This window comes from Diplotaxodon limnothrissa, linkage group LG14 (assembly GCF_057381915.1).
Source record: "Diplotaxodon limnothrissa isolate DT_005_m linkage group LG14, D_limnothrissa_male_GT1.1, whole genome shotgun sequence".
In the NCBI taxonomy this organism is placed as follows: domain Eukaryota; kingdom Metazoa; phylum Chordata; class Actinopteri; order Cichliformes; family Cichlidae; genus Diplotaxodon; species Diplotaxodon limnothrissa.
In genome coordinates this window covers 25,296,045-25,321,112 of record NC_140609.1, presented here as the reverse complement: position 1 = coordinate 25,321,112, position 25,068 = coordinate 25,296,045, and the positions used below count along the sequence as shown (strand labels likewise).

General features: G+C 40.6%; 3 protein-coding genes across 4 annotated transcripts in view; 2 read left to right on the top strand and 1 right to left on the bottom strand.

Moving 5' to 3' along the window:
- Positions 1–2,721: 2,721 nt before the first annotated feature.
- On the bottom strand, positions 2,722–3,835 carry dnajc30b (DnaJ (Hsp40) homolog, subfamily C, member 30b). The gene has a single exon (XM_085371213.1). It carries the CDS (start codon positions 3,829–3,831, stop codon positions 2,722–2,724), a length of 1,110 nt encoding a protein of 369 aa, XP_085227339.1. The 5' UTR covers positions 3,832–3,835.
- Positions 3,836–5,059: 1,224 nt separating this feature from the next.
- On the top strand, positions 5,060–10,743 carry bud23 (BUD23 rRNA methyltransferase and ribosome maturation factor). The gene is made up of 12 exons (XM_085370835.1): positions 5,060–5,199; positions 5,508–5,545; positions 6,418–6,513; positions 7,129–7,211; positions 8,307–8,403; positions 8,494–8,590; positions 8,668–8,718; positions 8,832–8,917; positions 9,123–9,168; positions 9,255–9,316; positions 10,024–10,113; positions 10,301–10,743. Exons 1-12 carry the CDS (start codon positions 5,152–5,154, stop codon positions 10,353–10,355), a joined length of 849 nt encoding a protein of 282 aa, XP_085226961.1. The 5' UTR covers positions 5,060–5,151; the 3' UTR covers positions 10,356–10,743.
- A 2,168-nt stretch (positions 10,744–12,911) lies between these two features.
- Positions 12,912–25,068, top strand: part of LOC146618908 (syntaxin-1A-like) — an 85,059-nt gene continuing 72,902 nt past the window's right edge. For both annotated transcript variants that reach the window (XM_085371580.1, XM_085371579.1), the window contains exon 1: positions 12,912–13,350. In XM_085371580.1, coding sequence (XP_085227706.1) covers positions 13,321–13,350 — 30 coding nt within the window. In that variant the 5' untranslated portion in view covers positions 12,912–13,320. The remainder of the gene's footprint in view (positions 13,351–25,068) is intronic.

Here is a 25,068-nt window from a genome sequence, read left to right as displayed (position 1 = left end):
AGCCACAGTTTACAAATGTTTGACTTATGCTAGACAACAAGTTAAAGACATGAGTCAATATTTGTAGTGCTTTTATGTCTTTAATATGTTACAGCTTGCATGCATTCATACTCACACAAAGAGCCTCTGGGAGCCTGTCAGGCCTCCAGCTGTAACCTAGTGATCATTTCGTTGTGCTCAGATGCCCTCTACAGGTCAGCTCTTGTAACATTGGGGGGGACAAACACGGGTGCTCTGTGCACATAGTATTTAAGTAGTAATTATTTTCCTGCAAACACCAATGCAGTATCATATAATGCATTTTTTATTATTAATTTCTATTCATGAGGACATGATACAGTTATCTCACAAGGAAAAAGAAATCTGGATTCAGGCACCGCAGCAATTTCCTAATGTTGTAAACCTGCTCAACATTTGGCAATAAACCCCTTTCTGATTCTGATTCTGAAACTAAAACGTAATCGCTTCTAAGCTGGGCTGAATCCTCGGCTCAGGTAATTATTAGGTAACTGCAGCGCTTTCAACTCACAGCGAGAATACAAGAAGGGTTTGAGTTCTTTGGCCGGGGACTTTATCTCTGTACCTTTATAGGTTCTCTCCCTTTACACATGCATGTTAGAGTAACGTGTAATTCTAAATTGGTCATAGGTGTGAATGTGAATATGAGTGCTTGTCTCTCTGTGTTAGCCCTCCGTGTTGTTGTCCTCTGCTTCTGGCAGCTGGAACAGACTCTGCCCTGATGCTGAATCAGTTAGGAAGAAAAGGGATGCACTGCACAGTTTTGTATTTTTCGTACTGGAGCTTTCCTCACACATAATAATCGACTTTAAATTTAAATTTTACAATACATAAACATATTTACACTGAAATACATGGAAGGAGGTGCAAGTATGTAATGCAACTAATACCAGCTTAATCTTATATGGAAACTTGTTTTTGCCACTGAAAAGTCAAAATAAGGAACAAGATTGTAATTTTAAATTTTGACTTATGTATGGCAAAAAATATATATTTGGTACCAAATCTTTTTTTTCCCCAGTGGGACAAAAAAAAAAAAAAATCCATAATCTTCAAATTTTACTAAAGTGATTTTTCCACATTACAGAGCTGGAGTATAAGGAAGGCCAAAAGAATTGTGCATTATACAGGAAGGACAAGTTGAATGATCTTCGTCCTTTTGCAGAAGTTTGATAGACAGAAATCAACCTGAACCACCAAAAGCTGTCTGACTTCAGCCTGCTACTACAGAAAATAGTATAGGTGCTAGAAAGACTAACCCAAGTCTATGCCAGGTACATGGTTTGCAACATGTTTCTACACCTATTTCATAGATGCACAGAAAAGAAAAAGGGTCCAAAGAAGTCAAAGCTCCAGCAACATTTGCAGTATAAAGAACAGCTTTGTGATTTTTACCAGCCTGCTGCCTTCATCAGGGTAATCTTAATACTACAGGTGTTGTTGGAGCTTTGACCTCTTAAGACATAAAAACATGAAATGAGGTAATGAGGACATCACCCATACACTGAGTGTATCAGGGGTGTCAAATGCAGGGCCCTGGTAACACGAACCGTTACACTACAGGACAGCAGCGACATCTTTAACTTGTTCATAAAATCCACAAACATCACTGTACATGAGTGAAAATGGGTCAAAGTTATTGTTGCTTTTGTTAGTTACAACAGCTACATGTGAAGGTTTTGTGCTTTTGCAGGTCCACTGTGGTGTTTAATGCGGGTTTCGCTCCAATCATCCGACTGTGGATCAAAATGGGCTGCCGGTGACTACAATGACTTTGACACCCCTGACTTACATTCAAGTCCCCAACCTGTGGGGTGGTTTACAGTTTCCACTGCCTTCGATCCATCGCCCTTCTACACGTGGAGAAACTGAAACATTCAGTTGTTGTCGTGCAGCATCCCTGCCTGTCTCAACCAGGTTTTGCTTTCTGTAATCATTCCTCATGTTTACACTGGTCATTAAGGACGTGTTCACACCATGTGTGCATAGTGCTCACAATGAACCAATACATACAAAAAAAAGGGACATTCAGACAAATGCACAACCTGATTTTCCACTTAGCGTAGGCACAGGTTGTTGGATTTAAGCGATCCTCTTCTTAAATGAACTTTCAAAACCTTCAAAACCCAGTCTCTTTGTTTCCCTGAAAAGCAGTTCCACCCTGAGCTCAGGCAGATATAGAAATAGTGAGCTGCCAACAAAAGAGCCTGTCTTTCAAGAGGACATCCTCTTTGAAATGGGGACAGCTGAAGGCTCATTTTAGCTTCAGTTTTTTGACTGGAAGGGGAAAACTGGGGCTTTTGTCCAACATCGCTTACAATAAAAACACATCATGCGTGATTTAAAGGTCAATTCTATGTCCTGTGAACTATTAAAATGAAGCCTGGCCTCTTTTTTTGTCATCACTAAGCATGAACAGGAGGAATGACTGTAAAAAGCAAGAACTCTTTTGGTTTTTTTCAATCGAAGACTTGAGAAATGAACCCATGTTTTTAAACAATCAGTATACAGTACAGACACGGAGCCTAACAAGTTGCTGCTTGAAACAGCTTAAATAATCCGAGTGAGACGGTTTGTTTACTCCTGAAAACAACTGAACCTCTTCAGCTGTCAGCAACTGTGCAAACACTTCCCGTCTCCACCTCCTCACCCTGAGAGTCATAAAGTGCAGCCCCAGAAGCGCCTCCGGCTGCCGCTTCTATTTCAAGGCCCGTTGACATTGATAATAATTAGCCCTGCCATGGCCAGCAGCATTACCACAGCCACCTCCATCATTTTCTTCTGCCTCCACCTGCTATGATGCTTCTTCAGCTCCTCCTCCATCCGCTGCTTCCTGGCTCTCTGGTCCTTCTCTCTCTGCAGCTGCTCCCCGTAGTGAGCCTGATAAAAGGCATCAAAATCAAATATGGGCCTCCCTCCAGGTTGGGAGAACTGTCTGGCTCTCTGCTGAGGTTTTTGTTGGGAGCCCGTGGATCTGCTGGAAGCCTCCTTGCTGGAGGGTCTGCCTGCATTTTGGATGTCTGCCCGGCTCAGGATGCCGCGGTCGTACTTCCTCCTCAGGCTGATGTTTCCCAGCACGGTGTAAGCCTCGCTGATATCAGAGAAGCGCTGGGTGGCCTCCTTGCTCCCGGGGTTCTTGTCAGGGTGGTAGATGAAGGATTGCTTGTAGTAAGCCGTCTTGATCTGAGACTGCGTGGCACTGAGAGACACTTTGAGGATGTCATAATAGGCAGTCCTGCTCCTGTGCAGCAGAGGAGCGTCTTCTGACCTCCAGCTGTAGCTTCTAGCTGCTGTGAAACTTGACTTCAGGGCGTCATGGAGCAGATTCAGACATCTCAGTCCGTGTCCACTTCCCAGCCTGTCTGATCCAGGATCTGCCAAGATGAAGGTAAGCGTGCAGAGAGCTCGGCACTGTTGGGGGGACCTGAAGGCGTCAGGGTGGATGGAGACAGCTGCTGTCGTCCACAGTCTCATCCTGCAAAGCAGCAGCTTCTTCTGGAGGAAAAGAGCAGCTTTATGAGCTCGCAGGCTCCCCGTGTTTTCTAAAAATTCGGTGAAACCGGAGGCAGCCGCACTCTCCAACACCTGACTCCCGCTTTCCTTCACTGTGGAAACTTTCTCTGACCTGAGAAGTGTTTCTGTGCTTTCTGAAGCTGACTGGACTGATTTCTCTGTAACCCGACCGGAAACGAAGGCATGGTTTGTTATAAGACACCCGGGACTTCCTCCGGGGCACACGGCTCGACTCTGGCTGGTTTTGAGAGCAGACAGCCGGTAAACTCCGTTCCCCAGCCTTTGACCGACCTCTGCCATTTTACCGAGCAGGGGCCGGAAAACAGCTGCAGCATCCGGCGCGTGAGAGAAAGAGGACCCAATCAGAGTCAATGTTTACAGGAAGTAGTCAAACACAACCGACCAATCATTTAGCAGAGCACCAGTAACATAAAGATCAACATTAACACTTTATTTCTCGTGTAAAATTAAAGGAAATTATCTTCTACAATGTAAAAAAATTTGAGAGAGATTTAATTTAAGTCCTTTTCTTTTAATGAAATGACAATTTCTCATTCTTAAAACATTATTTTTATTTTCTTTTGTAATGTAAAAGACAGAGTAGCTACCCATGCAACAGCGTCACAACCTTTGATAAGATAATTCCAACTTTGTTACTGTGTGATTAATTAAACGTGAATTTTATAGAGGAAAGGGTTTCTATCTCTCTGGATGCAAAGTAAGACGGATAAGAGGATTTCATGAATGAATTAGTTTCTGCATAAAGTTCCTGTTTTTGTTGGAGTCAAGAGGAATGAGAACCTGGATAAAGGTGCAAAAAATAGACAATAAATCATATCACAAAGATGCAGCACGATGAAAAGATATATTAAAAATAAACAGTAAGTTGGTGATGATATGGAGGGCCAAAAATGATTATAATTAGTGATTATAATAATGTAATAAATATAATATTAAAAATATGGCAATAAATCTGATTTAAATCTGATTTTTTTCATTACAGTTAATCTACAAATATTATTATTTGAGATTTATCTCAAAATGTTGCCCTCTCAAAATCAACAGCAATAATAAAAGAATGTGCTAGATTAAAGTCGAAAGATCCAAGATCCAGATTTTAAGTTGAAGTAGTAAGTATTGCAAATTTGCTACGAAAAATAATGTATAAGTATTGGGACCACATTCAGAATAAAGTATTAGTCGTTTTTTTTCTAACAATCTATTCTCAATTAATTAAAAAAAAAAATGAACTTCCAGTTCGACTTCAATCTTTTTTTTACTAGCATTTCTAATTTTGAGAATTAAGTCAAAATTTGAGATAATAGTACTATGTTAGGATCAAAGTAAAAATGTATATTGATAATAAAAAACGATCTTTTCATATGTTTTCATTTATTTTATTTATTTATTTATTTTAGAAAGCTTAGGGTGGTCGGCACGGCAGGTCAGAGGGTGGCAGTAAAGCGCTCCAACGTTCCAAACGGTGCAAAAGAAGAAGAGGCGTGCCGTCGCTTGTGAATGACGTCAACATAATTCACGTGTGAGTCTTTTGCTACCAGGCAGCTTGTTTATTAAGTAAAATTACTCCCGTAACATAACGATTGACAAGTAGACGCGAGCATGGCGTCCAGCTGTCGACGACCCGAACACTCAGCTCCTCCAGATGTGGTCAGTCGGACGGTTTATTCTTTTTTTTTAGCTTTTGTTTTCTGCCGGTGCTTCTTCTACAGGAGCATTTTAAATCTATAAATGGCTCTTTAAAGGCCTCCAGCTGAAGCAGCTTTAAAGACATGGTTTAAATGGTTGTTTAGTGAACATGAGTCGGTAATTTGTTTTTTTCAAAGGATGTGATTTGGTGAGCTGTGTGTTGGTCTGGTTTAAATGATGCTTGAAGCACCAGAGAAGCAGCTGCAGGGTTGTAGGAGTAAACTGAGGTGTTACTGATCTGTCAATCTGATGTGCTCTAATCTCTGCAGTTCTACAATGAAGAGGAGGCCAAGAAGTACTCCCAAAAGTGAGTGTGGATGTAACGATACTATGTTTGTGACTACGTTACATGTTTATATGTAACACACAGCTCTTTTTTTTATCCAGTGTCTCAGTTCTTCTGTCCTTTGACATAATTAAACTGTGCGCTTCATTTAATTTTTTTGTTAGGGTTGCATTTCTAACATAAAGAATCTAATCTCAGTAGTTTTATTCCAACCCCTTTACTGTCCGCTGCACTTTATATATACATTCTGTATATGATTGAGACACTTCATTTAAACCATTTTTATTCTGCCTTCATGGCTTCTTGACTGATGGTTTTTTTTATGTTTAACTGGAAAGCGTTTGGTTTTAGGACTAAATGAGCAATCCGTTAATCTGTATCAAACCAGGTACAGTGGGTTGTTAATGAGAACTCATTAGTTGCACCTCTGGGTGAATGCTCATTACTGCACAGTTGTTCAGTGTATAAATTAATTTGAAGACCTCAGGAAAGGATACATTTTCTTGACTAAATTTAAAGATGCCCCGTGTTTAGCCTCTTTCATCCCACCTTGGCTAACTTACTTTGATGTGGGACACTGACCAAAGATTCAAACACCTAAAACTCCTTTGGGTCAAACATATAACAACTTAAAGAGTCTTTGTTTGTGGCTGTCATGTATGAACCACCCTTCCTCTTTCAAAAAAGGGGTATAGCTGTGTCATTACCCCCCTTTTCCCCTGATTCAGACGGATTTACAGTAAAACAGAATAGAGAACAGTTTTATGCCTGTCCGTTAGCAGCAAGTTGCCTGATTTTGTGTTCATAAGCGAGAAAATTAAGTTAGCATATGCCAAAAAATGTTTTAATAATATAAAAGATCTGAAATCTTGTTGTGTTTTGTTGCTTCTTAGCTCTCGAATGATTGAGATCCAGACCCAGATGTCAGAGAGAGCTGTGGAGCTTTTGAGCTTGCCAGAGGGACAGCCCTGCTTCTTGTTGGATGTTGGGTGAGTGAGTGGCTGAATTTACTTATAGCAAGTGCATTAAGTTAGAGATGTAACATGGTAGTACATATTTACTCTTAACAATAACATGAAAGGCTCATCAGTAATCTAAGCAGTGCTTTGACAGGTAGACGCATATTGGCAGTACTGTTGCATGAATGAATGCACGTTTAGAACTAGCTCCAATCAAACTTATTGAATTCTTTATTAGTAATAGAAAAAAAAAGAAAAGAAAAAAGAAGTAAAGCATTTAAGGAAATCCCTGAAAAACTGAGTTTTGAGAAAGGGGCATTTTCCAGTAGTTTCTGGGATATTATCTTTATCCTCCAAGAAGCCTCTTGCTCAGGGGATGGCGCAGTGCTTTTAGTCTAAAAACTTGGGAGGTGGGGGATGTAAACATTTATGATTGGCTGTGGAGGGTTTTGTACCTCCGGGATTTATTTGAAGCACCACTGTTTTCATGGTACTTAAAGGTTGAAATGTGGCAAAAGTCAGAATGTCTGCTGGTGTTGTAGAAAAGTCATTGTTATGAGTTTTAGTTTGAACATAACTCATTGTTATGTGACACAGTAATCTGATGTATTTGTGATGAGAAACAATCTGGTCTGTGCCTCTCAGGTGTGGCTCCGGTCTCAGCGGAGATTACCTGTCAGAAGAGGGACACTACTGGGTCGGAGTCGACATCAGCACCGCGATGTTGGGTTCGTTTGACACTCAAACTTTATATCACTCATGATATACGGAATATATCATTAAAAATTTGTACATGTGCAGCTAAATACTGACATAATCTAACACCCCTGAAGGGAATGAACAGTCAGCCTCCTGTTTTATTGATGTCCGTGTGTTAAAACGTAATGTTTTTCCCAACATATAGTGCCAAAGCTTGACTATATTCCAAAAATATTCCTAAAGTCTGGCTTCAGACTGGAACTAGATGAGTTAAAGGAAGACATTGTTAGCTTCAGGACATCCAATACATTCACACACTTATAGGTAGTCATAAAACTAGAGTATAAAATGCTCAGAGTGTGCAAAATCATATATCCCGCCACAATACACCACGAGCAGTCTAAACTGTAAATACAAGGCAGGAGGGATCCACGCTTTAATGTCATTTAGGTCAAATTCTGACCGTGCCATCCAAGTGCTGCAGCAGAAATTGAGACTCATCATCACCAGGCAATGTTTCTTAAATCCAGTTGTGGTGAGCTTATGTACATTTTAGCCTCAGTTTTCTGTTCTTAGCAGACAGGTATGGCACCAGGTGTGGTGGTCTGCTGGTGTAGCCCATCTGCTACAGCTCAGACCTTTGTGCGTTTCAAAATACTCTTGATTTACTGTTGCTTTTCTATCAAGTCCAAGCAGTCAAGCCATTCTCCTCTGTCCTCAACAGGATGTTTTAACTCTGAACTGCTCCTTATTGGATATTTTATTTTTCCGACCTTTCTTCGCAAACATTAGAGGTGGTTGTTCGGGGAAAATCCCAGCAGTTTCCGAATACTCACACCAGCCCTGATAACATCAACAAAAATGCTTAATTCAAGTCACGTAAATCACCTTTCGTCCCAATTCTAATGCTTAGTGAACTTCAGCTGATCTTCTTGACCAGGTCTACATGCCTAAATACATCGAGTTGCTGCCATGTGATTGGCTAATGAAATTTAAGCCTAAAATGTATTCTAAGCATGATAACAGATCCAATATGCGGTTACAGTTGGTTGTTTTTTGTGCATTTATGTCACCACAAGAAATACATAAACTCTAAACAAATGTAATTCTCTTCTGTGTGACAGATGTTGCACTGGACAGAGAGGTGGAAGGAGACCTCGTACTGGGAGACATGGGCCACGGGATGCCGTTCAGACCTGGTACCTTTGATGGTTGCGTCAGGTAAAGAACAAAGGATGCTTATAAGTCAGGCTCTTCCTGGGAATTTTGAATGATTTATGACCCCTTTAAAAAACTCTTTTCCTGTTTCAGTATCTCTGCCCTGCAGTGGCTTTGTAATGCAGACAAAAGGACGCACAGTCCTCCAAAGAGACTCTACACCTTCTTTAGCACTCTGTACTCATGTCTGGTAAGATTTTATCACTCAAATATCCAGGAAGCTTATTTTTGATGAAAACATTTTATAACCTCTTTTTGCTCTTTCAGTCAAGAGGCTCACGTGCAGTCTTTCAGCTTTATCCTGAGAACTCAGAACAGGTAAAAGGGGGAAAAAACCCTCTTTGTGTTTCCATGAAGGCTCTGTGTCAGCAGAGGAACAGCCTGAAGGTTTCTCTTCACTCACTTACCACCTTCCTCTTTTCTCTCCAAAGCTCGAGCTGATAACAACACAGGCCATGAAGGCAGGTTTCAGTGGAGGCATGGTGGTGGATTACCCCAACAGTGCAAAAGCAAAAAAGTCAGTATTTACTGGAAGTGGCTCCTTTTTATTTTGACGTCTGCAACTGATTCCTTCCTAATAGGCTGTGAAATTGGTAGCAGGGTGCTCACAACACAGGGCTAATTAGAACAGGGGGGACTTGGCTGCATGATGTATGATTACATATTGGAGCTGTTTGGCTGGTTTACATTTTCTTACACACACGCTTCCTGTTTATCTCCAGGTTCTTCCTGTGTCTGTTTGCCGGCGTAGCAGGAGTTCTTCCCAAAGTAAGAAAAGCTGTGGATGTTGTGGGTTGCTGCCTTTTGTTTGAGCCAGATGATGATCATGTTAATGTCTTTTTCCTGTATTTCAGGGACTGGGATCAGAAACGTCAGACAAAGCTGTTCCAAACCAGGTTCAGTACTCAGGACAAAGGTAAAGACGTCCACTGCAGGCGATGCTGCCAACCCTGAGCAATTAGACTGTTTCATAAAGCTGTTTGCATGGGTTGACATAACAGCTGTTAATTCAGTTTATTTCAATCTCTGGTGTTTTTACAGCTTTTTGTGTGTTTGTGTTTCATGTAGACATATGCAATGTGTTTCAGCCCGAGGCCACTTGAGTGTTTTCTAATGTGTTTTTCTGCTGATTGTTCATTGTTGACTGCCGAAGGAAAGAATGTATGGGATTTTAACAACCTTACATTTTTTTTTTATTTCCCGTCTGTGTGGTAGTAGCTTTCAAAGGATTTGCTACATCTCTTTTTTTTCTGCAGCAAACAATATGATCAGTAAAGATGAATGATGTCGGGGACTGTTTGCTACAGCTGTAATTTATTCTCATCAGGATAATTGGTGATTTGCTTATGATTTGTGATAACGCAGCCGTATAAATCATCCCATTTATTACTTTGCAATAGGATAGTGAACTGGTCTCAGCTTTGATGAGTGCAGGTTCAGTCTTACCTGCCTTTATGAAGCCAAAAGACCAAAAGAAATGACAGAAAGGGTCGTTGTCCTGCTTGACTTAAAACCCTGTCAGGCAGGTTTTCCTCCCTTTTACAGAGTAAGACTCAAGTGACTGGATATGTGAGATGTTTTGCATCTAATGCTAAGTATTAATATTCATTTGTCGCTGTAAAGATGTCGTTTCAGAAACATGAAGGGAAAATCGCTGAAGAAGGGACGAGACTGGATCCTGGAAAAGAAGGAGAGGAGGAGGAGACAGGGACGGTGTGTGCATGAGTGTATTTTCAACTCTTAGAGGACGAAAAATTGAATTCATTATGCCGAGCTTAAAGCTCTGAATGTCGTAATGTACTTAGTTTAGCTTTAACTGGATTTTACCTTTTATTGCCTGTATTTTATAATGCACCTTAACTGGCTTCTCTGTCTCTGCTGTGTGTTTGTTAACCTGCAGGGAGGTTCGAGCCGACACTAAATACACTGGACGTAAGCGAAGACCTCATTTCTAGCTCTGACTCATGCAGCTGCGCCTTCATTAGCCCTCCTCTGTCACACACACACACACACACACACACACGGAACCACCTCTGGAACTGCAGAGTGTTTGGACTCTGATTTATTTTTCAGCCCTTTAATTCAAGTGGATGTGATGCAAGAGCAAAATGCAATTACAGCCAGTCGTTTTTATATTTGGTCGAGTGTTCCTCGCTAAAAGCGGTGAGATTGCACTCACAATGTTCAGTTTGGCTGGAAGTACATGAACAAATGTGTGTGTACTCACAGCTGGTGGCAAAAACCACAGTGAAGAAAAAGCAAAACAGTATAAATAAATCAAAGCAATTTTATAAGTGGCCATATCTTTGTGGTTTATTGTATTATCTGCAATGTTTTCTCAATTAAAACTAAACAAAAAATGTATTGAGGTTGTTTAATTATTTATTTTTAGCTCATAAAAGAAATTAAAGAAAGAGCCACAAAATGAATTTGCCTTTATTAGGGAGCTATGATTATAAAAATGACTTAATAATGAAAAAAATGGTAGTTAATCAGGTTAAAAAGAAATAAACTTCAGGAGCTGCGTTTACAAGGGAGAAACTGAACTAGCCTCATGTGTAATGGAGGAAAATTATTGTTTCTTGCAGCTAAGAAAAAATTAATTTTTGTGCACAAGTTTTAAGTCACCCCTCATTGTTGCATATTTCGCTTCCAAGGAGCCAGACTTTCTTGAGGTTTTGAAGTGGTCTTCTGTTCTCCAGACTTTCTGTTGGTCTTTTGGGGTTTTTTTGGACACTTGGCATTTCTTTGCTTTTGTTTAGCTTTTTGAGTCCAGCCCTTTTTATCTGACCACTTTCAGAGGAATGTTTTTTTTTTTGTTTTTTTTTTAAATGCTGACCTATGAATCATTCAAGCATAGGAAGGCATCTAATTCAAGAGATGACCCAGTGTTTTGTCTGTACATAACAGACAAGTTGGCAAAGAACCAATTTTATATTTGTTACTAGCAACCCATTGCTAAAAAAAACCCCAAACTTAAAATGTGTTCCCATTTCTTTAGCTGAATCTATGAAGAACATCAAAGATAACAGTTTGAGAGGTAAGAAGATTCCCCGTAAAAAGATCTACGCATAAAAAAACAAAAAAAAAAAAAACTATCTGCAGCACCACCTGACAGTCATGTCCTTATGAAAAATGGGCTAGGATCTAACACAGGAGCTACTGTTTGCTGAAGCTTCATCAGAAGCTCAGTGGAAAGGTGGCTGTCGAGAAGTTGTTCTTAGGTAAAGGAAATGGGGAGAAAAGGGTGTGGTATGCCAAACTACACAAGGACAGTCATCAATATGTACGGAGGAGGTCAGGAGAGATGCACAACAGTGAATGTCTACAGCAGTCTGTAAAACGTGGTGTTGGCAATTTTGTCAAAATTGATGAAATTATGAACGCAGAAATGTACTGTGAGATTTTGCTGCAGCGCGCAATATCATATGGAAAGCCTCTGCTGGGCACAAATGGAACACTTATCGGTCATGGATTGGCCTCCCCAGAGCCCGGACCTCAATTTTACTGAAGCAGTGTGGGAACAACTTGTGGGGATAGGTTAATTGGATAATTCAAATTGCCACTAGGTGTGAATGTGCGAGTGAATCTGAATGTGAATGGTTGTCTGTCCCTATGTGTTAGCCCTGCGACAGACTGGCGACCTGTCCAGGGTGTACCCCGCCTCTCGCCCTATGACAGCTAGGATAGGCTCCAGCGCCCCCCACGACCGTGAAAAGGATAAGCGGTAGCGAATGGATGGACAGTGTGGGAACAACTTGACCGAGAACAAAACAAAAAGGCAGCCAGCATCCAATAGAAGAGCTTTGAATGTGATTTGAGAAGCTTGGAGAACTATTCCTGAACACTCCTTAAAGAAATAACAAGAAAGCTGCCGACGAGAGTTCAGGCTGTGTTGAAGAATAACCGTCGTCGTACTAACTACTGACTTTGAAGTTTGTTAAAATTGTACAAGCTCTGTTTTTGCTTTATATACAGTATGTCACATTTCAATAAATTGCTGCACCATGTTGGCACCATTTTTAGTGGTGTATGGTACTGCAGGGATTCTGTGCCTGGAAAGGACCAGTGACACAGACTCCAGCCCACCCAAGAGTTGAATAAATGCTTAAGAAAAAACAGCTGGAAGATTGTGATAATGTCAAAATTTCTACTAATACAGAGTTATTTTTAATGCTTCTTTGGACCTTGTCTTTATTTTAATTTGCTCAGGAAACAACAAATATTGACTAAAGGGGGAAAAAAACAGGATTGTTGTAGTGAGATTGAGTTTATCAAGCATCTAAACACACAGAAATAAATTCTTTGAATTATATTTTCTCAAATGGAGCTTTAAATACAAAAATATGTTATTGAAGGCAATATTTCTGGGTCATTTCGAGCTCCTTGTACTGTTGCCATATCCGTCTGTTTCAACAGGGGTCGCTGTTCGCTTTGGCACAATGCAAAGTACCTGGGCGTTATCTCCGAACCTGCTCACCAGAGTCAACACAATTTCCCCCCTCAGGCAGGCTCCCAGTGCTTTTGGTTTTTGTGTCAAACTAACCTTCATGCAGTCGGACTAAATATGCAGCCAAAATAATAAAAGAGCTCCGAAAAGAATAAAGAAGAAAATAAATAAAATAAAGTCAATTAGTCCGGATTGAGGAAGTTGTGGGTGAGTAATGGGTTAACGGCGGAAGGCCTCGCTTCACCTTTATTGCGCGTCACCCAGCTCTGTAAAGTGGTCTCACCATCCCAGCATCCGAACCGAAGGGGGAAAATCACCGCCCCTTGCTGCCGCCAGACGCGCCTCTTCCTCTCGGTCGAGCTCACGTCTACCCGTCGGTCTCCGCCCCGCCGCTCCATCACCGTCACATACACCCAGAAGACAACGGGAACTGAGGGAATAACGACAATTTACCGGCGAAACGGGGAATCATGAAGGACCGCATGCAAGAACTTAAACATGTAAGTTTGTGTTTGTGTGCTTTCTGCTCAGCATCCACCTGTTAATGCGAACAGACGGGCTTTTTTTATGGAGCGATGTGTGCTCAGAAAGCTCCTGGCCACAGAGCGAGGTGCGCGGAGTGAGCAACAGTTGTGACTCTCGGGTCCTGATGGAAGCTCAAATGTAACGTTTTATTGTAGGAAACGAGCGCGTATTGCTGCCATGGTTTGCTGTGCGTAAATCGGGATGAAGCGCAGCAGACAGGAATGGTTTTAGATGTTAAAAACAAAGTAAAAGTCATTTTCTCAATGGCCCCTTTGATCTTTTTGTCAGTGTTGTGAAATGAGTTTAAAGGCTCTTTGGTGCTAAAGAAAGGGTCATCGGCTAAGACTTTGTACTTAATAGCATCAAATCTTTCTGGTGTCGCTGATTAATCCACTGCTGGTTTCCTTTTAGGATTTTTTTTGGAAATATGCCACCAGTGATATTAATTAATTTGTGCAGTGTGGTTTGATCGATCTGACCAACTATGGGTGTGTGACTCGAGTGGGGAAATTGGTCCCAGCTCGCCCATTCCACCTGTGAAATGTCCGCCCTCTGCGCGTCACAGGGGTCTTATCCAAGAACCTTTAAACACCAACAACAAGGAACGCAACGTTTTGTCTTTCAAACCCCTGCAATGTGCTTTATTAGGGATGTAGTCTTGTGGAAATGAACTCCGACACCATTTATTCTTACCACTGATGAGAAATAAAGCCTTGAAATCTTGAATTGCACCCTTTGACTTTCTGCCAGCTGTTTTTTTTCTTTTCTTTTTTTTTTTTTTTAACAATTAAAAATTGTTTAAAAAAAGCTAACGTGGTAACAAGAAGACCTGTGATTGGATGGCTAACAGGTTTTTGGCTTGACTGATACAGAAGTACAGCCACTGAGTAGCATCCTCCACAGGAATGTTAGTTTCAGCTTCATATAGGCTACTTTCTGTGTGTGTGGTGGTAAAGTGGCCATTGTCAGATCTGGGTAATTGGCAGTTAAGCTGAGGAGAGGGGAAACAATTTGCAGCTCTTCAGTTTTCAGTGAAGATCTAGCTATGAATTGGTCACAAGGGAGACAACCCAGCATTGCCAAGTGTGTGTGTGTGTGTGTGAGAGAGAGAGAGAGGCGTGCCTTCAGCCTGCCATGCTATGTCTTTGGAGTGCTGGAAAGATGCAGTTGTATCATTGAGAAAGAGAAAGATGGAGAAATAGTCCAAATTTTCCTCAGCAGCTTCAGTGTGAATCATCAGCCAGTCCACAAACACCCTGATTCTATTTTCTTTTATCAGTTTTGATCATATCCGTCGTGTCTGAGAAATGGCAGCTGGAGAAGCTCAGCCAGACCTATTTCAGACAAACTGCACCAAATAAAACTGGAATAAATTGCAAGTCACAGAGAGCTGCTTCCCATCAGCATTAGATTAATATTGGTTTCCTCTTCAGCTTCAAGTTAATGTGGCTTCTTGATTCTTATCTGTCTCTGAAGGGCCGGCTGTAGATGGGATCGTGTCAAAAACCGAACAGTAAGCAGTGACAGTAATTTAGTTTCTGATTACTCTATAGTTACTTTAAACTCATTTTTATATTAAATATATTTACAAGTTTCCAGGACCCAAAAAACCCTTGTGTGGCTGACCAATCGTATAGACGAAAGATTATTAGTATAATAATAGAAAAGCGAAGAAACAATTATCAGTCGTATTTATGTGATAAACGATCCATTTTTAATCTATCAGCGCCCTGACTTTTTCAGAGCTCCAGCTTTCGTGTAGAGATGTGTTTAGAGAAATATTTTGCAGACCTTTGCAATTAAGTCTGCCGAGCTTGAGAGCTTGGTCAGTTTATTGCCAACACTTAAGCTCAAGAACAAGAACTTGTAGCCTACTCATTGGTTTGTTTAGCACCCAGTACCTGAAAGTAGCTCTGCAAATAACTGCACTTTTTATATTTCTCCTCTCAGGTGGACAAGACGGGAGAAGATCAAGTTCTATATTGTGCATGCTCATAAACCCACCTCTTGTGGCTTTTCATTATTTTTGCTTTGGATTTTCTATTTCCACTGTTGTATTGGTTTTAATGAGATTTGGGAGTTTCGGGAGGCCACCTTAACACTAGGGGAAATCTTAGATTCCCATGATCCCAGGAACTTTTACTTCAAGATCTCTGTGGACTAGCAGCATAACAGAGCATCCTCGCTTTGGGAATAGGCTTAAGTACATTAAGGGAGACATGTGGAGGTTTCTTTCTTAGCCAGCAGTCACCACAACATAAACCTACATAGAGTACTGTGCAGTTGTCTTAAATCACCACTAATTCTTTATATTTTGTTAGGAAAGTGAGAAATAATTGCAGCAATTTATTGAAATGTGCAAACATACTTGGAAGAGACACAGTCTATAAAGTAAAAACAGAGTTGTAGCTAGCTCGACAGTCTGTATTTGGTATGATCACCTTTATTCTTCAGCAGCCTGAACTCTCTTTTCATGTAATTTCTTTAAGTAGTCTTTGGGTACAGTTGCAGTAGCTCTCTGGGCTTCTTCAAGGACGTTCAAAGCGCTTCATTGGATGTTTGCTGCCTATTGTTCTGTTCTGTTTTGTCAAGATGACAGTGTGTTTGGCATCACTGTCATGCTGAAAAATGAAGTTGCTGCCAATCAGATGCTTTCCAGATAGTACCTCATGGTGCATTAGTATCTCATGGTACTTTTCCTGTGTTCATAATTCATCCCATTTTGACACGCTCTCAAACAGCACTGCCTGAAGTGCAACCCCAAAGCATGACACAGCCTTTACCGTGTATCACAGATGGCTCCTGACCTTCTCTGTACATACTGACAACAATTTGAACCAAAGATTTCAAATCTGGCTTTGTTGCTCCATTTGACACGGTGCCACTGAGTCCTTTGCACATGTGTCAATACATAGATGTGCATGTTTCCCTTTTTTTTTTCTTTTTTTTTTAAGCAAAATATAAAGAAATGAGAAGTGGTTCACAGCATTGTGTGTGTGTGTGTGTGTATATATATATATATATATATATATATATATATATATATATATATATATATATATATATATATATATATATATATATATATATATATATATATATATATATATATATATATATATATATATATATATATATATATATAAATAAATAATTATGGATGGTTGTTCAAAGATTTGTATGTGTTGTAGTTGAACAAGATAATAGATGATGTCTCCAAATCATGAAATGAAGGGTGGAGGGATTGAGCTCGGGGCAGCAGTCTTTTTGCCTAAATGTAACATCAGTTGAATCATTTCTCTGAAAAACAACACGAGCCTGTTTTACCATAATTGCACAGACTAAAGAAATAGAGTGGATTGTGTCCTGTATCTGCTCTGTGTCAGTATTGATCATAACTATCTTATAGTATTTGCATTTGTTAACACTTGCTTTGCGGGTTTAATTTAAGAACTTTTGGTGATTTCTAAAAGTGTTGGTGTTATCATTTATTTGGACTTTGTGATTAGTTCTTCAGTGTAAAATAAGCAAACCCATTCAGCTAGAAAACCTCCCCCATTATATAAGAATTCTTTTTCACATCGAAACAAAGCATATCAGGAGCAAACGGAGGACTTGTGAGCTTTACAGATTTTGTTGCTTATGTGTCTTTGTGTGTGTCACACTGCAAGTTTACTCAGCCATGTGCTCGTGTGTCATTTTGGCAGGAAATTGAGTTTTGCTCATATTTGTGTGAGGGTACAGGTTCTGCTCCAACACTGCCCATATGCACATAAAGCTACTTTATGAGCTCAACACCTGCCTACGACTCTGCTCTCCCAATAACTCGTTAGCTTGCTGCCTAAAGCCGCCCGACTTAATAATAAGGATGGCCACACGGCTTCCTCCCTCCCCTCACCTTGTCCCAGCACTCCCAGTTGGCCCAGCAGTGATTTGGTGACAGATGGTGATGATGTGACGCGTTTGTGCTGCAGTCCATTTTATTAGTGGCTTTCTACTGTGAACATTGTCTGCTGTTCTTATTATATTTGATATTAATGCTCTTAACTGTATTATTTTATTGTTTTTTGTAAAGCACTTTGGTATGCCTAAGGCTTTTAATGTGCTCTATAAATAAAGGTTGTTGTTGTTGTTGTTGTTGTCAGCCTTCCTCGAGCTCTGAAACCTAAAGGGAAAAACACTGATGAGTTTATTACAGATTCCACACACCACAGGGACTGTTATAAATCAAATGTGATTGTTTATCATTTTGCAGCAGCGAGTTATTCGTTTAGGCCGGCATTATGAGCGCTGCACCTGTAACAGTTAATTTCGCCTTCAGATTTTTTTCCCTGACATTTTATCAGCTCTTTTTCTTCAGTCTTGTCATTTGATTGACTGTATCTGCCTCTGTTCCTATCTCTGTGTCTTTAATAGTAAGCCTCTCTTTTCCTTTCTTTCTCTATGTAATGGTGAGTTCGGCCATTATTGCTCTTTGCTCTCTTCCTATCAGTGATTTATCAGATGGCTTCCTGTCCTCCCCTAGATTTTTCCTTTCCTTTATCCCTCCTCGCTTCTCTAGACAGCCTTGTTAGCCATTGTTGGCTCAGGCAGCTCTTTATGTCTCTGAATGCTGGGGCTAATCACTGTCGCTACCTGTTTGGCATTGGAGTGACACATTAACTAATAGGACAGTTGTCAACAAAGCCCATTCGTGTCTTTAAAAGTCTTGTTTTTATTTCATTTACCCACCTTTTTTGTTGCATTTTGTTCTGTGTCTTTATCTTTTTTTTTCTTCTGTCCCGGACCTGAACTTTACTGTTGACCCTTTTTATTGACACTACCGGCAGTGAGGAAAAAGAAGCCACTTTGGTGGCTGTTGAACTGAACGCTGATCCTAGGGGGGGTCAGAGGTTTTGTTTGTCGTCGTTCAAAGCTTTGAGCCTCTGTAAACTGCAGGGCAAACTGGCTGGTTTCTGCTTGTGACCAACAAATGAGACTTTTCTGTAAAATTATGGCTTTGAGGAATAAACTAACGTTGTTATTGCACTATATTATCAGAAAGGCACACAGACTGACACAAACACATTATTCATTAACAGATAAATGCTGCATAATTGCATTAATGAGCCATGAAATGAGTGTGACCGATCTGGCATTTCACCAGAGACTTGTCTGTCTTTGCAAATGAGGTGACAGTTGCAATGATATCCAATATCTCTTGGCTGTTAATAGACATTAGATATGTGTGAATGGACTGTCGTTTGTACCACTGTTTGCTGAATATTGACTCCTAGAATTAATGCAAATCACCATGTTGCTTGTGGCGTTTTCTGCGTGCCAAAATCATGTTGCGTCTTCTCATAAGGATGGCAGCTTCGAAGAGGCATGAGCTAAAAGAAATCCTAATAATAAATAGATGATTCTGTAATCAAACTATTCCCATCTGTTGTGGGAGACTTAGCTTCAGGTCATCTTTGTTACCGCTGCTAAAATTGAATTTTTAATGTGCTGACCCCTCTTTTCTCATCATCTTATAATTAATGGCAGCAGAAGGGCTCTGTAGCTGTGCCGATAACATCTTTTTATCACCGATGTTTCTTGGTGATTAAGGTTGTGAATTGCCATTGTCCTTATTAGTCCCGGTTTAGCTCTGTCTGCATTTGTAGGTAGTTAATATTGTGGTACAGATATTTTTAACTAAGTCCTCTGGAGTAAACAAGAACATATAACAATATTTGTGCTCACTGTCGCGGACCCTGCAGTTTCCTTTGGTTTCGATTGCTTTTATTAAACACGCTCTAGTCACCTTCTATCAGATGCCACTGCTGTCTCAGGTAAACACAAGGTGTGTTTCAAGCTTATGTGACTTGGTGCCTCATTGTTAGGTGTTAATAGCTCATAGGCCACTTTCAAAAAGAAGAAAAAGTTAAAGTGTGTATCTGGTTGTAGAGGAGTAAAAATAGATGCTGCCACAGTTCTGTACTGTTTATATCAGCGCTGAAGGCATGAGAACTCACTGCAGTATTCTCCAGAAAGACAGATGTCGCCACTCAGACGAAACCTCCAGATCAGCACAGGTACAGCAAAAGAAGACAAGACTGGAAGCAATGAAGTCACAGAGGTTTAATTTTTCCCCTGAGCTTGTATTTTGTTTCCCTTCCAGAAAGCCTCATCTTTCGAGACTGTTGCAACATGGCCTCTGTATAGCTTCTTTACTGATATATCATTAAAACGGAGAGTTGCACAACCAGCCAAAAAGAACACCAAAGTGCGGCTTGTACCACCGGATGGGACGTCACTTTTGTTGTCTGCTGCTGAGTGAAAATGGTGAACTTAATGGGCCCTTAAGGCCTGAGTCGCAGTCGCATAGAGCAGGGGTGGTCAACCAGTCAGAGACCAAGAGCCACTTTTTTCCTTGCCTTGAACAATCCTCTTCAAATCTGGCTTGTATTCCGTTGTTGCCACTCGAAGCAATGAGTGTCAGTCAGAACAGGTCGATGCTTTGATTTCACATGTTTTAGGGTAGAAAACACAGACTTGCAGACGTATGTTGACCCAAACATTGACAGTATCTTAAGCACAGCCCGTTTGACATTGGGGTATTTTTCCATTGGCACACTTTTCCAGAACTCAATGGTCCCTTCCCTTAAAGCAGGTTTCAATTGGTCCTCCTTACAAAGATCGATCATCTCCAACTCAGCCGCAGCTTCACCTGTGACTAACAGGACTTTCAAACAGTCCATCTGTGCATTAAATGGGTCGATGAGGAACACAATCTGTGGCCTTTTCAATTGTAGATCATGAAACCGGGTCACAAAGCGTTTCATATCTGGCTCTTTGCTTACTCAGGGCAGCGCTGGCGACTTGCCCGCTGGCTTTTAGCAGAGTGGGGAAAATGCGATAAATCTACCTTTTGAATATGTGTCTTGAACAGCTTCAGTTTGTTGACAAACGCAAACACACTTTGCACCAGGTCAGGCAGCATTTTTAACTTACCCTGCAGGGTCAGGTTCAGTCTGTCCAAGTGACACAGCATGTCGACCAAAAAGGCCAGATCCATAACCCACTTGAGGTCCGAGAGCTCGGGATAGTCCTTGTCCTTCTCTTCCATAAACAGTTTTACGGCATCCAAAAGTGAGAGAGTACCTGGCCTTTTGACACCCACCTCACAGTGCACTGCAGCGGCAAGTCAGTGATGAGATTCTTGAATTGGCTGCGGTTAAGCGCATGTGTGCGGGTGTAGTTGACGATTTCCATCACAGGCTTCATGATGTTATCTAAATTGAGTGATTTAGACACAAGTCACTCCATGTGGATGATGCAGTGGAAATTCCAAAACTCAGGAAGAGTTTGGTCAGCTTTGCACAACCCCACAAGCACGTTCACAGATCCCATCATAGCTGGTGCTCTGTCCGTGGCTATTGCAGTTAATTTCATTATAGGCAGATTTGCTTTTTCAAATGCAGCCATCATGGTTTCTTTCACATCTATGTCATGGGTTCTGTCTTTTAATGGCACAATATCAAGGAGTTCTTCTTTGATCACACAATCGTTTGACACAGAGCGTGCAAATATTGCCAACTGAGGCTTGTCTTGTATATCACAACTCGTGCTTGCGAAGTTCAGTCAAAATTCCTGGTCGAGGTTAGCATGGAGTGAGCTGAAGCTGCACTGAAGATTTGAAGCACATTTTACTACAACAACAACAACCACAACCACCTTTGATATGAATGTAAGAGCCGCATGAAACCAGGCAAAGAGCCGCATGTGGCTCGAGAGTCGCGGGTTGACCACCCCGGCATACAGACTGGTTGGTGATCTCACCACCACCACCACCCCTGACAACCTCCATAACCACCTTTGATTTCTTTGGTTGCTAGGAGGTTGCCGCGGTAGTCTGGAGTATGCATGGACGACGGTAATAGTGATACTTCAGAAAGTACAACGCAAATAACAGACAGTAAAAGTTAGAAAAGTTGTGCCTTACCACGGCCAACACGTTTGGAAAAAGCACAGCTTTTACTTTGAAGGTGAACATTTAGTTTTGTGACTGTTCAGCTAGAAGTAAGCGAATGTCTGCTGGTAGGTGAGTGTGTTCCATATGAACACTGGGCAGTAATCTGCTAATCAAAGCAATTGCAAGGAGGTTTTCAGAGCAGCAAACCTGAAGACTTCTTCCGTTTGCTCCATTCGATGACTGCTTGATGGTCGTCGACCTCACTGTAGGCCTGTGTGACTGGGGCCCGAGACACAAGTTTGTGTTTGGTTTTGTTTTATTTTACCCACTTTTTACTTTTGCTTCCACCAAGTGTTACATTAGTGGTCCTTCACAAGCACCTGTATGTGATGAATTCGTAGTGATAGGCTGATATGAGTATTGCCATAGCCTGGTCAGTCGTAGAATCATTATCAAAAGACACCTTCGGTCATCAGGCACGGCTTAGAAATGACAACATTCAACATATTTCTTAGTGTTTTCCTTTCTCTCTGTCCTCCGGGTGTCCCTGTATCTTACTTTGTTTTTCACCTCCTATTTTATTTTCAAGGGACTTCCTTCTTGTGGCTTTGCTTCCTGCCATCATTATTACCCGACTGAATTCAGTTATGCCTTATTATCTTTCTCCCTGGTTCATATTTTGTCTTTATGCCTTCCCTAAGTTAATCTGTCGAATCATCAACCTTCCTGTCTTTTTCCTATTTCTGAGTTGAGCTTTCATTATCAACTTTTGGACTGTTATTTTCTTTTCTCATAGTTTTTACTTTGTTGGATTTTTGCTGCTGTGTCCCTCCAGCACTCTTTTAATAAGTTAAACTTTATTTAAATTGCCTGTTTTTGTCTCTCTGTTGTGTTAGTAACTTGGTTCAATTTTCCCCAATTACTGAAAATAGATGTTTTTGCAGAACAGCATCAGTAAGTCCTCGGGAACTGCTGAAGCTGTGAATACCATCCTGACACCATCAACTTTTAAACTGATTGAGAAAACTTTCTAGTGAAAAGCTTCTCATTTACACATCTGTGTTTCTGTTCATCAGGAATCTTTAAAATCAATATTCATGGATACTTTGTTGTAGATAATAAGGTATCAGCCTGTTCATGCTAAATGCTTTTCTGTGTTCACAAACTGCTTACCGTGACAGCTGTTGTTGGGTGCAAAGCAGGAAGCTTTATGTACTCTTTTTTTTTTTTTTTTAACCTTTCTTTTTGCACATTGAGTCAAACCAGAGCAGTATAATTATGAGCCTGAGAAACAAAATCATGTTTGTTTGTTTTTTTTATTCTTTTTGATTATTCTCTGTAGATTCATAAGATACCCAAGTTATTTCAGCCACAATAGTGTAATAAATAAAATAAAATGTAACATCAGTTTGGTGTTCATCCCTCTGGGTCCTGATTTTTATAGATAGCAAATGCTATTTCTTTAGAGAAAGAGAAGAGTGATACCACCAGAACGGATAATTACGGTACCTTTTTATTACTAAAATACTGAAAGTGTGATGGTGGCTATTTTTGTTTGTATTTTTGGATTAGGTTAGATTTGCAACAGTGCCATTTTCGCCTCCTTTAGCTTCAAGTTATCACTAAGGTAGCAGCTATGGCTAACAATAAAGTGGTACCGATAACATTTGATGCCTCGCTCTCACATTATCAGTATTGCCTCTGTATAATGTTAACAACAGTGGTAATTTAGCAGGATAATGGTTATTTGTGTCTAAAATGTGTTATGTGCCTCTTCAAAGTCCCTGATTGAAGTTAAAAAAGTTTACCATCAATGGTAGCAGTCTGCCTTAACGAATAAACAGGAAAAAATCCAGGCTGTAGCTTAACACATTATGCCTCGTAATTTTTACAATCGACCCGGGTGTTGCAGTCAAGGTTTGAAATTCTTGCATCGCGACGACCCTGAATCTGGCTGCGTTTACTATTACAAATGCTTTAAAGCTGAAATGACGGTTAAACTGATGAGCAAACACTCTAACGCCAACATAACTTTAATATTTTGATGAAAGTCACTTTTCAAGCAAGACTAGAGAACAAATTCAGTGATTTTCTACTTTTTTTTTTTTTTTTTTCCACTTGCATCACCAGAAACTAAATTCTGTAGCTTCGAGCACACCACCTTGGGTTTGAGATATCAAGGGCACTTTTAACTTTATTTATTCCTGACTTAAATACCAAAATGTAATCAGTTAATAGAGATCAACAGCTGTAATTGTTTTGTTTGAAATTTGCCATTTTGTTTCAACCGGTGCTTCCTGACAGCCTGTTTTTCCTCTGCACTTCTTGTCATATAGCTCTTTCATCGCTCCTTCATTTGGTTTCTCTGCATCTTGCTATTCTTTGACATCCTTCTCACTTTCAGTTACATTTCCTCCATATCTGGAATATAATTGCTTTAGTGGTGCATAGGTGCTGTCATAATCCCTCATGGTAAGCGAGATACCAAGCAAAGCACTTAATATATTCCCCAGGGAAGAAAGAGAAGAGACTAGGGGTGGGCAAAGCCATAGTATAAACGATGACAGCATATCTTTTCACTGCCTGTGATCTGTCATTAAAGTTCAATTGGAGCTTTTATGACATTTTCTCACCCACTCCTTTAACGGTGAAGACTGGCCAACGATCCACTGCTTCCTACACACATGCTCAGGGCAAACAAGTTTGTGTATGAACAGCATGTCACTTATATATTCATATCCATACCCATAGGCCAATTATGAGCAAGCCATAACGGGAGTAAGCATGCACTGTTTAGTCTAAAAGGTCAGTCATCTCGTGAGCTCCTTCGGCAGAAAACGACACCTGTAGGAACTACAGACATTGGAAATCTGGTCAGGAAATCAGGATTCACACGAAATCTTCCTATGAACATGATAAGATATTATTTAACCAATAACTGTGTGCCACTTCGTATTAAGACAGGTTTAAATCACTCTGATGCTACGATATTTCTAAATTGGAAGTATTTCCTCCTCTGGTCTGAAAAACACAATCGCATCGTTTGCATATTCCACTTGTGGATCAGTTGTCGTACCTCCGTCACCACCCCTCAAATGCACAGCGACACACATAGTGACTCTTGTCGGTGAGTCAGCCATCACTGAATTAGTTTCCATTTTCCATTTGTAGTTTTTCCTGTGCTTGTAGTCTTTCTTCTTCTTCAGCATGTAAGGATACACTGCATCGCAGTCTTGTTGTCATATGCTGCCTCCTTCAGTTCTGAAAGAGTTGCAAATCTGTCAGATCTGTGTCGTTTGATATTCCACTTAAGAAATACACTCAGAGGCCACTTCATTAGTTAACCTACTTAACTGCTTGTTAATGTATAAGTCGGTGACTTGATACGTTCAGACAGATCAAGATGACCCGTGAGATTCAGACCAAGCATCGGAAAAATCGCAAAACTCAAATCATCTCAAACTAGTTTCTTGAACATGACGAGAATCCACTGTACTTAAATGGTCTCCACAGCCACCAGATCTCAGTAGCAGCATGTGCAGCAACTATGCGATGCTATCGTGTCAACATGGGCCCAAATCTCGGAGTGTTTCCATCACCCTGTTGAGTCTGTGTAATGAAGAAGTAAGCCAGTTCTGAAGGCAAAACAAGATTTGCCGAATAAAGTGGCTGGTGAGTGTCTAGCAGAATGAAATGTTGATACTTCTGAGAGCAAGGTATCACAACATACACAACATAGCAATTGGTGGTCTTG

Excerpts from the sequence above, each read along its gene's own strand:
- dnajc30b (XM_085371213.1), bottom strand. The coding sequence starts at position 3,831 with ATGGCAGAGGTCGGTCAAAGGCTGGGGAACGGAGTTTACCGGCTGTCT.
- bud23 (XM_085370835.1), top strand. The coding sequence starts at position 5,152 with ATGGCGTCCAGCTGTCGACGACCCGAACACTCAGCTCCTCCAGATGTG. Across the intron at positions 5,546-6,417 it reads GCCAAGAAGTACTCCCAAAA|CTCTCGAATGATTGAGATCC; the intron begins GTGAGTGTGGAT and ends GTTGCTTCTTAG. Across the intron at positions 10,114-10,300 it reads AGGAGGAGGAGACAGGGACG|GGAGGTTCGAGCCGACACTA; the intron begins GTGTGTGCATGA and ends GTTAACCTGCAG.